The following is a 15224-nucleotide window of genomic DNA, read 5'->3' as shown; positions in this document are numbered from 1 at the left end:
TCCCCACTCCCTTAGAGGTACTGTCACCCCCTCGGAAAACAGCAGGAGCTAGGTGGGATCACACTGCCACGCCAGCTTCTCGCCGTACCTTGTGGGGGTCTTCCGGGTCCACCCAAGCCACCTGGAACATGTGCTTTATCTCCTCTGCCAGGCCGATACGGGCCCCACTGTTGGCCGCGAGGTAGACTCTGGGGATGCCCTCGGCCCGGGCCAGCTCGGACGCCCGCAGGTACAGAAGGTCTTCTCCGGGGCCAAAGGATCCAATACGGAAGGTGATGTCATTGCTGATGAGGATAATGTCACGCCCTTCGGGGTACTCGAGGGTCTTAAACGTCATTTTGAAGGCCACCATGCCCACCTGGAAGGGAGATGAGTGCACAAGAAAACAGGTTTGCTTCTTCAGGGAGGAAGAAGATTTTTAAGTTGTTTTTTTTTTTAATGTGGACCATTTTAAGAGTCATTATGGAATTTATTACAATATTGCTTCTGTTTTATGTTTTGTTTTTTCAGCCTTGAGACACGTGGGATCTTAGTCCCCTGACCAGGGATCAAACCCGCACCCCCTTCACTGGAAAGTGACAGTTACTCAGTTGTGACCAACTCTTTGTGACCCCATGGACTCTACAGTCCATGGAATTCTCCAGGCCAGAACACTGCAGTGGGTGGCCTTTCCCTTCTCCAGGGGATCTTCCCAGCCCAGGGGTCGCACCCAGGTCTCCTGCATTGCAGGCAGATTCTTTACCAACTGAGCCACCAGGGAAGCCCTTCCTACACTGGAAAGCAAAGTCTTAACTACTCAACAGCCAGGGAGGTTCCTAGGGAGAAAATGTTTTTAAAGGGTGATTCCAGCCAGGAGCTGGGCTCTGTGGGTTTCCTTTTTTTTTTTTTTAATTTTATTGAAGTATAGTTGATCTACAGTGTTGCGTTAATTTCTTCTGTAGAGCAAACAGACTCAGTTCTTTACCTCATTTCCTCCAGGAAGTCGGTTCATCTCCACCAGCTGGCCCTGCGGATCCAGCACGAGTTCAGTGTACGTCAGGATGTCTTTGGGGTACTTGTCCGGGGAGGGCCACATTTTAAAAAGAGCCTACAGAGAAGGGAGGAAAGAGAAAAGCTGAAGTTGCCAGTAAGGAAGTACATTTTCTAGGGCTGCCTTTCTTTCTTAATCGCAAACTATTTAAATCACGCAGCAAAAACATGCAGAAAAAATAAATACCCGTGCATATATCTTGCAGTTTTGTCAAATCATAATTTCTCCAAAGTTGCTTTAAGAATTTTTTAAAAAGAAATAATAGAAATGCAGCTGAAGCCCCTGGTGTGCTCCTTCCCATCTGTCCCTCCCCCTGCTCCCCTCAGGTAACTATTATCCTGAACTTGAAAGAAAGTGAAAGTTAGTCACACAGTTGTATCCAACTCTTTGTGATCCCATGGATGTAACCTGCTCAGCTCCTCTGTCCATGGAATTCTCCAGGCAAGAGTACTGGAGTGGGTTGCCATTTCCTTCTCCAGGAGATCTTTCCAAGCTGGGGTTTGAACTCTGGTCTCCTGCTTTGCAGGCAGATTCTTTACCAGCTGAGCCAGCAGGGAAGCCCATCCTGAACTTAGTGTCAGTCAAGTCCTCTGTATGTGTTTATGTTTTTATCTCATCATATGTGCAGACATTACAACATGTAGCATTATTTTGCATGACTTCTCTTTTAAATAAATGGTGTCACACCAGACATGTCCTTCTACAACTTATTTTTCCAACTCTCCAGTATGTTTGAGAGATTTATCCATGTTGATAAATTTAGCTCTGGTTTATTCCTTTTCTCTCATGTTCAGTTTTTCATGGTATGAATACATCACAATTTATTTACTCATAATTTTTAGTTGAAACGTTTAGCTTTCCAATTCTACAGTACTACCGATAATGCTATAATGAACATTCCTATGGTCTTTTTACATGGGTATATACCTAGGAGTGGAATTGCTGGGTCATAACATATGCGAATCTTCAGTTTTCCTAGATATTATCAAATTGCTTTACAGTAAGAATGTGTGAGAGCTCCTTTGCTCCATATACTTGTCCACATCTGGTTTTGTCAAATATTTTCATGCTTTCCCATCTGCTGGGTGTGAAATTATACTGTGATACTTTTTTTGCTGTGATGTTGATCTGTACTTCACTGATTGTCACCTAGGTGTAAGCACCTTAGAATATATTGATCAGAGTTTCTCTTAAATAATATTGTTCTAATCTCTTGCCGGTAACAGACATCGAAACATATTCTCCCAAGCTGGGGTCTTTTTAATTCCTCAAAGGTAGTGACCCCATCCTCTTCCTCATGGTCTACCCACCCTTAAAATGGTGCCTGGCTTATGGCAGGTACTTAATATAAGCATTAACAAGACCAGGAGGAAATGGTAAGCAATTTGTTTTTAGTATATGGAACTAGGAGTTACTTTTTTATTCCTTCCACTCTCCTTTGTTGTCCAAAGTTTCTATATTATATTCTTTTTACCACTGGGATGAAATAAGTCTTGTTTTAGAAAAATATACTATGAAGTCATTACCAGTATTAGTTTCTTTTCGTTTATGAAGACTGTTTTTTAGAGTGAGGTCTTTAGAAAAGTAACTGAGAATGGAGGTTGTGGATGCTGGTGGAGTCTCTAAAGGGGGACCCCAGGCAGTGCTGAGTCTCAGTCCCAGGACTTGCCTGCCTGAACATTTCTGGGAAGTCATACACATAGGTGGTACCCAGGGACTGGGCCTGGAATCGCTTGGCCTGAAGCAGATCCTTGGTGACGTAGGGAGTGTTGATCAGCATCCCATGCTGGGGGCCTTGCTTGTTGCCAAAGGAGTGAAACAAGATCTGGATCAGAAAGAGAGAAAAACAGAGAGTGAGGGAGGCAAGTCTCAGAGAACCACACTCCTGCTCAATTTATTTCTTCCTGCTCCTCAATGAAAATGCAAAGAGGGACTGCTACTCAGCCATAAAAGAGAGCAAAATAACGCCATTGGCCGCAACATGGATGGACCTAGAGATTATCATACTAAGTGGAGTAAGTCAGAAAGACGCCACATGGTATCACTTCTGTGTGGACTCTAACATAGGACACAAATGAACTTTTCTGAAACAGACACAGACCCACGGACGCGGAGGAGAGGCTTGGGCCTCCACTCTGACGCGACTTCTATGACCCAGCCCGGCCTTACGTTTCCAGATCTGGGGTCAGTCACTTCCTTGTAGAGGCTGATGTCCAGGTAGTAGCCTGACTCGTTGGTGATGAAGAGGCGGATGGGGATGGCGCTGTCGGTGGTGGTCTGGCGGATGTTGATCTTGACCTCAGCCTGGAGCACGCGGAGCTTCCAGAGCCGGCTGCCGTAGCGCATCACCATGGACCGCACCGACTCCTCGATCTGCAGCAAACCACAGCAGTTCAACTTCAGAACCCAAACTGCACACACTCCTAACAGTTCTCACCCTGATGATGACAGAATGGTGAGATATACCGAATGCAAAATGCACTGATGTATACAGCGGAGTAATATGTTGTGTGTATCATCGTTAGCTGATAAGAAGCAAAGGCATCTTTGATTTAAGCTCAGTATCTCACTCTGTCCCCACAGTTACCCAGAGAGGCTAGCATTTTTGTCCCCCATTGACAGAGGAAGAAACTGAGGCTGGTAAGAGCTAGAGCTCCTATCTTACACCGTCTTCCTCTCCATCATGTATCCCAAGACTAAGCATTTTCTCTTCTGGGAACGACATGAACTGACAGAGCTGGGGAGTCAGCATGAGCCTCTACACCCGCCACTTGCCAACCTGATGGACTGAAAGGACTTATTTCATCCCAGAATCACCACCACAGACTCTGCCTGCTTGTGAGGAACCAGCCGTGGAGGAACCAACCGTAGAGGATGGTTGAACCACAGACCTCAGGTTCTCACCCGCTTCCCCACCCACAGGCAGACCATAACAGAGCCTGGAACCAGGGAGAGGCCAGAACTGTGTTTTGCAGAGGACATTCTAGGCATCTGCATTTCCCAAAAAGTGAAGCATGCCCATGGAGGGGGAACATCCTTAGGGACAGTCCTCAGGGGGGTGGCTGGAATACGGCTCTAGAATTAACTGATGGAAGCTTTGTGCTCCACCTGCAGCAATCGAGGCTCAGACACGCACGTATGCACCCTACAACTCGGGTCTCGCACACCGGGAGACAATACCGCGAAGCAGGAGGGTCCCAGGGAAGGTGAACCCCCAGAGCCTGGTGAGAGCCCTGCGCGCCGAGGGGAGACCTTGGAGGGGTCCATGATGACGGTGGGCACGAAGTTGAGGAAGATGTGGTTGCAGTCTGTGCGCACGCTGGTGTTGTTGAATGCCACCTCCAGCTCGTCCATGGCCTCCAGGAGCAGCCGCTCGCCCTCGTTCTGGAGGTACTCGAAGGACGCTTCCTGTCAAAGTGGGAGGGGGCAACCGCTAAGGCCAGGGGCGCAGGGCTGAGAGTCAGGAAGAGGGGAGAACAGCCCCTCCTCTGAAAGGTGCGCCCGGTAAGACAGCAGAGCCCCACCTCCAGAGGCAAAGAGATGTTCAAGGCCGTCTCGTGTACACGGCGCCTCTTTTATTTTCTGTGTTTTCTGCTGTGCTGACCCCAGAGGGGTCTTACAGTCTCTTTTGAGATATTGTGAACAACTCTCCCATGAGCCCGCTTTTCAGGCAAACCAACCAATCCAACCAATCCACGGTCCACACCCCACTAACTCCTCATCAGGTTCACACCCCAGGCTACTGTCCTGGGGCCCTAATCACCCCAGGGCCAGGCATCAGACAACTAGAGACAGCCCCTACATTCAGAGCCTGCTGAAATCACTCAAGCCCGCCACTGCCAAGTCTGCCCACCGCCTCACCTGGTCCTTCCTGCGAAACCCACAATAAAGGCCCCTGTCCACGAATCCCCCCTCCCACGGCCTCCTGAGCAGCCCTGACACTTCCCCACGTGGTCTCCATGACACAGAGTGCCCCCTCCCCTTGGGATCTGTGAGTGACAAACCATCTTTTCAACAACCATCTCCTGGTCTGTTGGCCTTCCCTGGTGGCTCAGCTGGTAAAGAATCTGCCTGAAATGCGGGAGACCCGGGTTCAATCCCTAGGTTGGGAAGATCCCCTGGAGAAGGGAATGGCTGCCCACTCCAGTATTCTGGCCTGGAGAATTCCATGGACTCTACAGTCCATGGGGTCACAAAGAGTCAGACACAACTGAGTGACTTGCACTTACCCAGATAATCATAAAAGCTATTAGAACATCTGAGGCAGGAAAACACTGAGATTAGCTTAGCACTCATCACTAGAGGATTCCTTAAAAACATTACATACACATGATACCTCCGTGCTAGGGGACTGCAGGGAGGGGATCATCTTCATTAACACAGAAGGAGGTCTACAGTAAAAACCAAGTCTTTACATGGTATGTCCAGCCTGAGCTCCCATCTGGAACCTTCTACCTACAACCCAATTCAAATACACATATGGAATGAGGCCTACAAAGGGTCACCAACAGGGCTGACCCCTGAGTGGCAGGATTCTGGGTCCTTTTCTTTTTTTGGCCAAGCCACGCAGCATGTGGGATCTTAGTTCCCCGAACAGGTATCGAACCTGTACCCTCTGCATTGGAAGCAGAATCATAACCACTGGACCACCAGGGAAGTCCCTCCTTGATTGTTGGAAGTATTTTCAGTATTGCTTGCAATCTTCACAGGATAGTCATGAATTACTTTTGTAAATGAGAGAAACAATGGGATATGATGGTACACTCAATCAACAAATACAAAAAAAGCCCCTTAACAAACCAGGATCTTTCTTTTCTATCCTCCTGATTCTCTCACGCAGACACATCTCTGTGACGGAAGAAAGAATCCGCATGTCACACCATGAAAATAAGCCACTATCTACCTCCTGTCCCCTCTAGACTGGGCTGCCGGTCACAAGGCCAGGGCTGTGGGTGCCCCGTTCACCCTGCGATCTCTGCGTGCAGCCCAGGCCCTGCCCCCCGTGGGACTCAATCCTGCCAAGGCCAGCCCCCGAGGGACAAGTTCAGGGGGAGATACAAACACCCGCTGACACTGACCTTGGTGATCAGGTCTGAGTGCCTGATGATGACCCGGATGAAGAACCTGTGGTCCGTGACCTCGGCGCCCTCCTTCACTCTGGCGGCGCCCAGGTACAGGTGCATCTTGTGGTTGGCGCAGGGCATGGCGGTCACGTCGAAGTTTTGCAACCGGCTGAGCTCCAGCTGGAAGGCCAGGGCCGGCTCCAAGTGACGGTAGATGCGATCTTCTGCAAACTGTGGGCCAACCGGGGAGAGAAAACAGACGGACACACAGACACACGTGGAGCTGGACACTGAGGCGGCATGCCCGCTTGATCCACGCCCTGTCCTACACGCCCCCTGGCGCTGCGGGTTTAGTGCTTAGGAATGAGGCAGTCATGGTGTCCTCTAGCGTGAACTCGAGAGATTGGAGAGTTGAGATTTTGCGAAGGTCCAGCAGAGAGGGAGGTCTTGGGCTGGTACAGGTCTCTCAGCCCTGGGGGAGCCCAGTGAGTCCCCACACCTGCCGGCCCACCAGGCTGTTTTCTGTGAGCCATGACACAGAGTGCTTCTCAAGAAGTCCCTGGTTTCCTTGTGGAGATTGGTCCCCAGAAGGAAGCGACTGATGGTCCTAGAGTTTTAACTGAAGAGGCTAAAGGAAGGATGGGTCTTAAGTAGTAAAGTGAGGCTCTGGATAGATTAAAATACTGTTTGCTGGAGGCTGGGTCTGTGCTGGGAACAAGACCGCCTGTTCTAGAACAGGGATGAGCAAACTGTTTCTCAAAAGGCCAGAGAACTGATAGAGTACACAGTCGGTCACAGCCACAGTCTGACTTCTGAGTCCATGTGTCCTGCGTCCGCGGGTAAGGCCAATCACAGAGATTCCATCTGTGGTTGGGTGAATCCACGGATGTGGAAACCGCAGACATGGAGGGCTGAGTGTACTCGATTCTGCCTGATTCTACTGCTGGAGCCAGAAAGCCATAGGAGACGGCAAGAGATTAATAAGTATGGCCTGTGTCCCAATCAAACTTTGATTATAAAAACAGGGGGCTGGGGAATTTCCTGGTGGTCCAGTGGTTGAGACTCTGTGCCTCCACTGCAGGGCACCTGGGTTCGTTTCCTGGTCAGGGAACTAGGATTCCACAAGCCATGTGTGGCATGGCCAAAAAAAAAACAAAAACCAACCAATCATCCCTAAAAAACGGCGCCAGTTTGCAAGCCATAGTTTGCAAACCACTGTTCTAGAAGAATATAAACAAAAGAGGTTGGGAGACCTGTCTTACAGAGTTACAACAGCAAGTATAAAAACTCTCCAGGTGAGACAGAAACGTGTATAGCAAAGGCTGAAAGGGTAGGAAATGTGAGGTCTGAGGCCCACATACAAACACGGGGCTCTCACTGGAAATACTAGCCCAGAGGAAGGCTGGAATCTGCACTTAAGTTGTGCTTCTAGAATACAGGGATCAAAAGGACTGGGGACAATATTCTTCCTGAATATCAAAGATCGCAGGGAAGAGAGAACCACTTCATTGCTCTTCACCATACCTCATCTCTTGCTCTGAATGTGAAAAACTTGGGAAATTCTTTCTGCAAAAAAGACATATGAAAGACAATTAAGTCAAGCAAGACGTATTTAAATATTTATAGACTTGTTTTATGATTTTTAACCATTACCCAGCCCACTGCTAGAACAAATCATTTGGAAAGCCATCTCTCCTTTAGCCACTGATCTTTCCCACCCCAATCTACAGAGCAAACTTCAAATAAATGGCACAGAGTCTTGAAGAATGTAAAGAACTCAGATGCGCCGAGCATCAGACTGACCTCTTGGGCAATCAGGAAGGTGATTCTTCGGAGTCCACACTCCACAAGGATGTTTTTCTGCATTAAAAACCAAACATACAATGGGATCATACTTGGTCACACAAAGGAATGAAGTCCGGATACATGTTACTACTACCTGGATGAACCTTGAAAACATGCCAAGTAAAAGAGGCCAGTCCCCAAAGGCCTCATATTGTATGAAATTCCACTTAGTTTATTGATAGGAAACACCCAGAATGAGCAAATTCACAGACAGAAAGTAGATTAGTGGTTTCCAAGGGCAGGGAAAAGGGTGTTGAATTGAGGGAAAATGGGGTGGCTACTAATGGGTATGGGGTATTTTGGAGTGGGTGGTGAAAACGTTCTAAAATATGATCGTAATGATGGTTACACAACCCTATGAATATATTAGTAGGCTCTCCTTACTGACCGGGGATATGATCCAGGATCCCCAGTGGATGAATGGAACCATGGATTATACCAAACCCTATATATAGTAGGTGTTTTTTTTTTTTTTTCTATACACACCTACAATAAAGTTTAATTTACAAATTAGGTACTGTAGTCCACCAGGTTCTTCTTTCATGGAATTCTCCAGGCAAGAATGCTGGAGTGGGTTGCCATTCCCTTCTCCAGGGAATCTTCCTGATCCAGGGATCAATCCTGGGTCTTCTGTATTGTAGGCAGATTCTTTACCATCTGAGCCACCAGGAACGCCCACAATAGGAGATTAACCACATAGAAAAATTATAGCCATTTACTGTAATAAAAGCTATGTGATTGTGGGCTCTCAAAATATTTTCTTGTAGTTTAATGCCTTTTCTGTCTAAACTAAGCACTTATCACTCACTGTGACCATAATGTTTGCAGTTTAAGGGTACATTTCTTTTTTCCTCCTTCACAATTTCATGGCTAGAAGAGTCAGTCTTACTGTAGATTTAGCAACTCATATGTTTTTTTTCCGGCCTTATTAAGTCAAGAACTTTCACCTTTTCATTTAAGGGAAGCATCCTATGGCTTCTCTTCGGCATATCCGAATTGCCAGCTTCGCTACCCTTGCACTTTGGGGCATAATTAGGTAAAATACAGGTGACTTAACATAACTACTGCAATACCATGACAACCAATGGGACAACCCAGCCACCTACTAAGTGACAAACGGGTGGATGCGCTGGACAAAGGGATGATTCGCATCTGAGTCAGAGTGAGCAGAATGGTACAATACTTCCTCATAGCAACTCAGAATGGCACATGACTCAAAACTGACAAATTGCCTATTTCTGGCATTTTCCATTTAATGTTCTTGGACTACTGTTGGCCATGGGAAACTGAAACTAAGGAAAACAAAACTGCAGAAAAGAGGACTATGGTACCAAGAAGCACTGAACTGCACACTTTAAATGGAGGAATGGTATGGTACGTAAATTATGTTCAATACAGCTATTAAAATATACACACAAACACATTATTACACATGACACCACATGTTTATAAAACCAACCCAGTTATTTGCATAAATGGTTGTTCATGTAAGTGACCATTTTAAAATTGGGAGTTTTGGACTATCCTGGTGGCCCAGTGGTAAAGAATCCATCTGCCAATGCAGGGGACAGGGGTTCAATCCCTGGTTGGGGAAGATCCCACACGCTGCAGAGCAACTAAGCCTGTGTGCCCTTCAACTACCAAAGCCTTCACGCCCTTGAGCCTGTGCTCCGTGACAAGAAAAGCCGCTGCAACAAGAAGCCTGAGCCCCACAGCTAGACAGCTGCCCCCGCTGTCCAGATGGAGAAAGCCCGCTCGCGGCAACAAAGATCCCATGTAGCCAAAAACAAATAAACACAATCGTGAGTTTTCTGGCTTATCCCAATGAAAACATTGCCCTAAGCTCCAAAACTATTTACTGACTGTATCATCTGCATAAGGTGGTGTATATACCGTGTCATCTTATTACAGCAACTCCCAGAGAGAGAAACACCACCCCTGTGTTACTGGGGGGAGAAGCCGAATTTCTGGCCTGTTCAGCCTCCTCTGCCCAAGGTCACTGGCAAAGCAGAGCCGGCGTGGGCAGCCAGGCCTGCGGCTCTGAAGCTCTCAAGACAACTCGGGCACATGGACACCTCATCAAAACAGTCCTCCTCCTCCTCAGGAACCCAGACCCAGAGGCTGCCCAGCGTACCTTGGACTGCACAAATGTTCGGAAAATGGGCACCAGCTGCTCATCCTCCTGGTGGTCCGCGTGCTGGAGGGCCACATTCAGGATGTGGATCGGCTCCTCTCGGAGGCTCTGGGACAGAAAGCCAAGGGGGGTGCCAAGAAAACCAAGTAGAAGGGCCCGGGGCCCCCAGCCCGCCCCTCCTCGGCTTGCTCCCTGTTCACACCCTCACCTTGCTGTCGTCCTCAGAGTACAGGGAATTCCGGGCCTCGCTGAAGAGGGGGGTGTCCTTGGGCATGTTGGCAAAGCAGGAGATGACCTCATCAAAGTTCCTGGGGGTGCAGGGCAGAGAGGGAGGGCCGAGGGGCCACTGCCCCACGAGGTCGTAGGTCAGGCCCGGACCCTCCCTCTTTCCCAACTACCACGCTGCGAGCGCACTGAAGTCTGTGCAGAGCTCCTGTGGTCCCTGACTAGGTCCGAGGCATGAGTGATGGGGTCTTTCCCCAAAAGAAGAATGAACCTATGTGGTTTGAGATGGTGAATAAAAGAAAGGGTTGCAATACTTTGGGGGCATGGCTAGGGTCCCCTTTTTACTGGCTGGGAGACTCCTGCAATCTCATCTCACTTCTCTGAGTCAACTGAGGATAACAAAAGTAATCACGACACCTCCCAAGGCTGTTGTGAAGATACGAGATAACCCAAGCATGGTGCATAATATACAGGGGCAGGCTGAGAAAAGTGCAATGGGGACTTCCCTGGTGGGCTGGTGGTTAAGAATCTGCCTTGCAGGGGACGCGGCTTTGATCCCTGGTCGGGGAACTAGGATCTCACATGCTGTGGAGCCCACGCGCCACAACTACTGAGCCTGTGGCCACAACTAGAGAGTCCACGTGCTGCAGCAAAAGATCCTGCCTGATGCACCTAAGACCCGACACAGCTGAATACATACGTAAAGGTTTTTAAACAGGGGAATGATACTGACATTTTTGAGCATGTTAGCTATTTTAATGTATTATCTCATTTAACTTTCACGGTGACCTTATGAAGTCCTCTTGTGCCCTTTATACAGATGAGAAAACAAAGGTGTTGAGAGAAATCATTTGTTCAGAGTCTTATAGTCAAGAAGCAGGGTGAGACAGTATTCAAAAGCAGGAGGTGCTGACATGAACTCACACTTTTGATGCTATATTATTCTATTATTATTAACTCGCTGTGCCGTGTGTCTAGCCCACCCCCACCTGCGTGTGCAATGAACAGGTGGGGGTTCAGGGGAAGCTCGCTTCAAGCCCTATGGTTGGGGTGTTCTGGGGAGACTGAACCCCGCTGGGTACCTGACGAAATCCTCAAATCTCTGGAAGGCGACCATGGCCCCCATTCGCTGGGACTTGGGGGAGAAGCCACTGTCCATGAAGAGCTCCGTGCTGTGTCTCAGCAGCTCCGGGTTGCTGATACTGATGGGCACGGTCATCCTGCAGTGGGGGTGGAGGGGGGGTGAGGCAGCCGCCTGCAGATCCGGCCCCAAGAGCCATTCCTGCCCCAGAAGCTCCAGTGAGCCAGCCCCACAACAGAGTCTTCTGAAAGAGGGGGGCTTAGAATCGGAGGTGGAAGGGATAGGGGAAGAGATCCCCCTCTGGCCATGCACAGCGCACCAGGGTCCTGGACCTCAGTCCTGCTGCTCTCTCACTGGACCTCCCCTATGGTCACAATGCACCTGGTTTTACAGACACAGGTGTGGAGGGTCCAGTCACGCTCGGCCTGGGGTGGGGCGGTGAGATGTCACCCCTTGTGACCTTCCCAGAGGCCTGGAAGAGCAGGGCCGTGGGGCAGCTGAGGCCACAGGTCCCGGGCAAGCTCCTGACCCTTCTAGCCGACAGCAACAGCAAGGGCCTGAGATGGTCAAGGAAGCCCTTCAGGGTCCTCAGTGTCTCCCTGGCTGATAATAATGCCGTGTGTCTATATATACTAAGGGTCACAACCATGACAGGGACACTCATGTCGGTTCTTCCAAGAAACAAAGCGTGAGTGACTACCCCAGCCTTCTTTCCTAGCAGTGTTGAACTGCTGCAACAAAGAACTCCGGAGGCAAAGAATTCTAGGACTTCCCTGGTGGTCCAGTGGCTAAGACTCTATGCTCCCAATGCAGGGGGCCTGGGTTCGATCCCTGGTCAGGGAGCTGGACCCCACGTGCCACAACTACGAGCTCACGTGCCACGACTAAAGACCCCACGTGCGACAGTGAAGACTGAAGCTCTCTTGTGACGCAACTGAGACCTGGTACAGCCCAATAAATAACACAAACAAAGGCAAGGACCGCCTCCTCAGGGGGGGACAAGTTCAAAAGTTCCTACAGCACATGTCCCACAGGCCCCAAAAGGATTCCAAGCCCCTAGTCAGTCCCCTTTTCTCTCAACTGGGCAAAGGTGACACTCTTTATTTTGCAGGATGGGGAATAAAGCTGAATAGAGGAGAGTGTGAAAGCTCTTAGCACAGGACTCGACGCACGTCACGCCATTGGACAGTAGTAAGTGTCCATCACGATCATCAAAGGGATCCTCACTATTCACCAACTTGCTGTGTGCCAGGCACGGGCCTGAATGCTGTCTGTGCCTCATTCTTCATCAGGGTCTTGGACAACTTTGTCCAACAGAACTTTCTGCGGTCATGGAATGTTCTAGAACCACAATGTCCAATACGGCAGCCACAAGTCACACGTGAGCTGGTGTGACCGAGGACCTGAATTTTTAATTTAGTTTTGACGTGTTTTAATTTCAATATCCCACAGGTAGGCAGCAGCTACCAGCCCAGACAGTGCAGAGTTAGGCGGCAGGCATGGGGTTATCTCCATGCTACTGAAAAGAGAATGGAGATGTGGAGAGACGCCAGGCTGGGGAACGGTGTGCCTAATGTCTCCCCAGCAGTTCCCAGACATCCCTGCTGGGTCCCTCCAGAGACAGGACTACAATGGTCAGGGAGAAAAGAAACATAAGCCACCCCCTCCCCAGGTGGGCACCACTCATTACCGGTGCGGGTGAGAGGAGGGCAGCATGAACTGGAATTCCACCACACAGGTGCCATCCGGGAACTGGCGGTGCTGCAGGCTGGTTAGCTCATAGGCGATGTAGCCTCTCCGCACATAAACCTAATGAAACAGGAGCAAAGACTGCACCTGAGAAAACCCAGGCTGGCGGGCCCCAGAAACAAGCCCAGAACACGATCCCTAAAGCGAAACAGTGCAAACAGTGGCAGACTTTATTTATTTGGGCTCCAAAATCACTGCAGATGGTGACTGCAGCCATGAAAGTAAAAGACACTTACTCCTTGGAAGAAAAGTTATGACCAGCCTAGATAGCATATTGAAAAGCAGAAACATTACTTTGCCAACAAAGATCCGTCTAGTCAAGGCTATGGTTTTTCCAGTGGTCATGTATGGATGTGAGAGTTGGACTGTGAAGAAAGCTGAGCGCTGAAGAATTGATGCTTTTGAACTGTGGTATTGGAGAAAACTCTTGAGAGTCCCTTGGACTGCAAGGAGATCCAACCAGTCCATTCTGAAGGAGATCAGCCCTGGGTGTTCATTGGAAGGACTGATGCTAAAGCTGAAACTCCAATACTTTGGCCACCTCATGCGAAGAGTTGACTCTTTGGAAAAGACCCTGATGCTGGGAGGGATTGGGGGCAGGAGGAGAAGGGGACGACAGAGGATGAGATGGCTAGATGGCATCACCGACTCGATAGACATGAGTTTGAGTGAACTCCGGGAGTTGGTGATGGACAGGGAGGGCTGGCGTGCTGCGATTCATGGGGTTGCAAAGAGTCGGACACGACTGAGCAACTGAACGGAACTGAAAGTAGCGAAGAGTAAATGTGTTCACTCTTCAGGATGCTACTTCCTCTGCAAAAGACCAGGTGGTAAATATTTTAGGCTTTTGTGGAATATATCATCTTTATCACAAATCACAACTACTCAATTCTGCTGCTTTTGGGACTTCCCTGATGGTCCAGTGGTTAAGACTCCGAGCTCCCACTATAAGAGGCACGAGTTTGTGCCATGGACAATATGTAAATGTGTGGACATGGTTGTATTCCAATAAGACTTTATTTACAAAACTGGGCAGGGGGCCAGATGTGACCCACAGACTATAGTTTGCTGACTCCTGCTCTAGAGTAATGCCGTCCAATGGAAATATAACACAGGCCACAGAGGCAGTTTTTAAATTAATTTGAGATTGTCTAGTAGACACTTAAAAGGAGCAGGTAAAGATGATTTTAATAACATACCTCATTTCATCCCCAATAACTAAAATATTATTTCAACATGCAACCAATTTTTAAAAATTGAGATAGTCTCCATTCTTTCTCCATACTGAGTCTTTGGAATCCAGTGTGTATCCTACACTCCAAGCACAGCTCAGTCAGACTGGCCACATCTTAGGTGCTCACAAGCCACATGTGGCCAGCATATTGGACGGCATGGTTCTGAAGACTAAGCATTGGGAATTTTTTTAACTGGATAGGGAATCCGGGGATTAAATGCTATCCTTTGAAATTGCTGCTTGCAAGGCTGGCCCTTGGCTAGCATGTGAGAACTTGGATTTGGGAGGGTTCCCACCATTCCCAGAGAATGGTTGTCAGTGTGTTAACTAAGCAAACAGTATGACTTATGCTGAGCATGTTTTCTTCCTGGGAGTCTGGAATTTTGGTATGTGCCAAGCAGAGGGCGCTTATGTGCTGCTGCTGCTGCTAAGTCTCTTCAGTCGTGTCTGACTCTGTGGGACCCCATAGATGGCAGCCCACCAGGTTCCCCCATCCCTGGGATTCTCCAGGCAAGAACACTGGAGTGGGTTGCTATTTCCTTCTCCAATGCATGAAAGTGAAAAGTGAAAGTGAAGTCACTCAGTCATGTCCGACTCTTTGCAACCCCATGGACTGCAGCCTACCAGGCTCCTCCGTCCATGGGATTTTCCAGGCAAGAGTACTGGAGTGGGGTCGCCTTCTCCAGTGCTTATGTGACCAGCCCTCAATAAAACTCTGGACACTAAGTCTCTAATGAGCTTCCCTGGTAGACAACTTTCACATGTTGCCATAATTCGTTGCTCAAGGAATCAAAAGTTTAGATGAAGTGCCTTGGACCTGGCCCTTGGGGGGTTAGTGTTTAACTGTGCCTGTGCCAGAGGAG

The 15224-nt window shown here is 48.8% G+C and overlaps 1 protein-coding gene across 5 annotated transcripts in view; it reads right to left on the bottom strand.

Annotated features, from left to right (window-relative positions):
• Nucleotides 1-15224, bottom strand: part of ACACB (acetyl-CoA carboxylase beta) — a 115370-nt gene that overhangs the window by 22478 nt on the left and 77668 nt on the right. For all 5 annotated transcript variants that reach the window (XM_044930039.2, XM_006044834.4, XM_044930041.2 and 2 more), the window contains 12 exons: nt 13069-13187; nt 11380-11517; nt 10281-10380; nt 10073-10180; nt 7897-7953; nt 7618-7659; nt 6109-6324; nt 4283-4438; nt 3200-3403; nt 2700-2855; nt 965-1087; nt 89-358 (listed from right to left, as the gene is read on the bottom strand). In XM_044930039.2, coding sequence (XP_044785974.2) covers nt 89-358; nt 965-1087; nt 2700-2855; nt 3200-3403; nt 4283-4438; nt 6109-6324; nt 7618-7659; nt 7897-7953; nt 10073-10180; nt 10281-10380; nt 11380-11517; nt 13069-13187 — 1689 coding nt within the window. The remainder of the gene's footprint in view (nt 1-88; nt 359-964; nt 1088-2699; nt 2856-3199; nt 3404-4282; nt 4439-6108; nt 6325-7617; nt 7660-7896; nt 7954-10072; nt 10181-10280; nt 10381-11379; nt 11518-13068; nt 13188-15224) is intronic.

Source organism: Bubalus bubalis, chromosome 17 (assembly GCF_019923935.1).
Source record: "Bubalus bubalis isolate 160015118507 breed Murrah chromosome 17, NDDB_SH_1, whole genome shotgun sequence".
Classification (NCBI taxonomy): Eukaryota; Metazoa; Chordata; class Mammalia; order Artiodactyla; family Bovidae; genus Bubalus; species Bubalus bubalis.
This window is presented reverse-complemented; position numbering and strand designations above follow the sequence as displayed.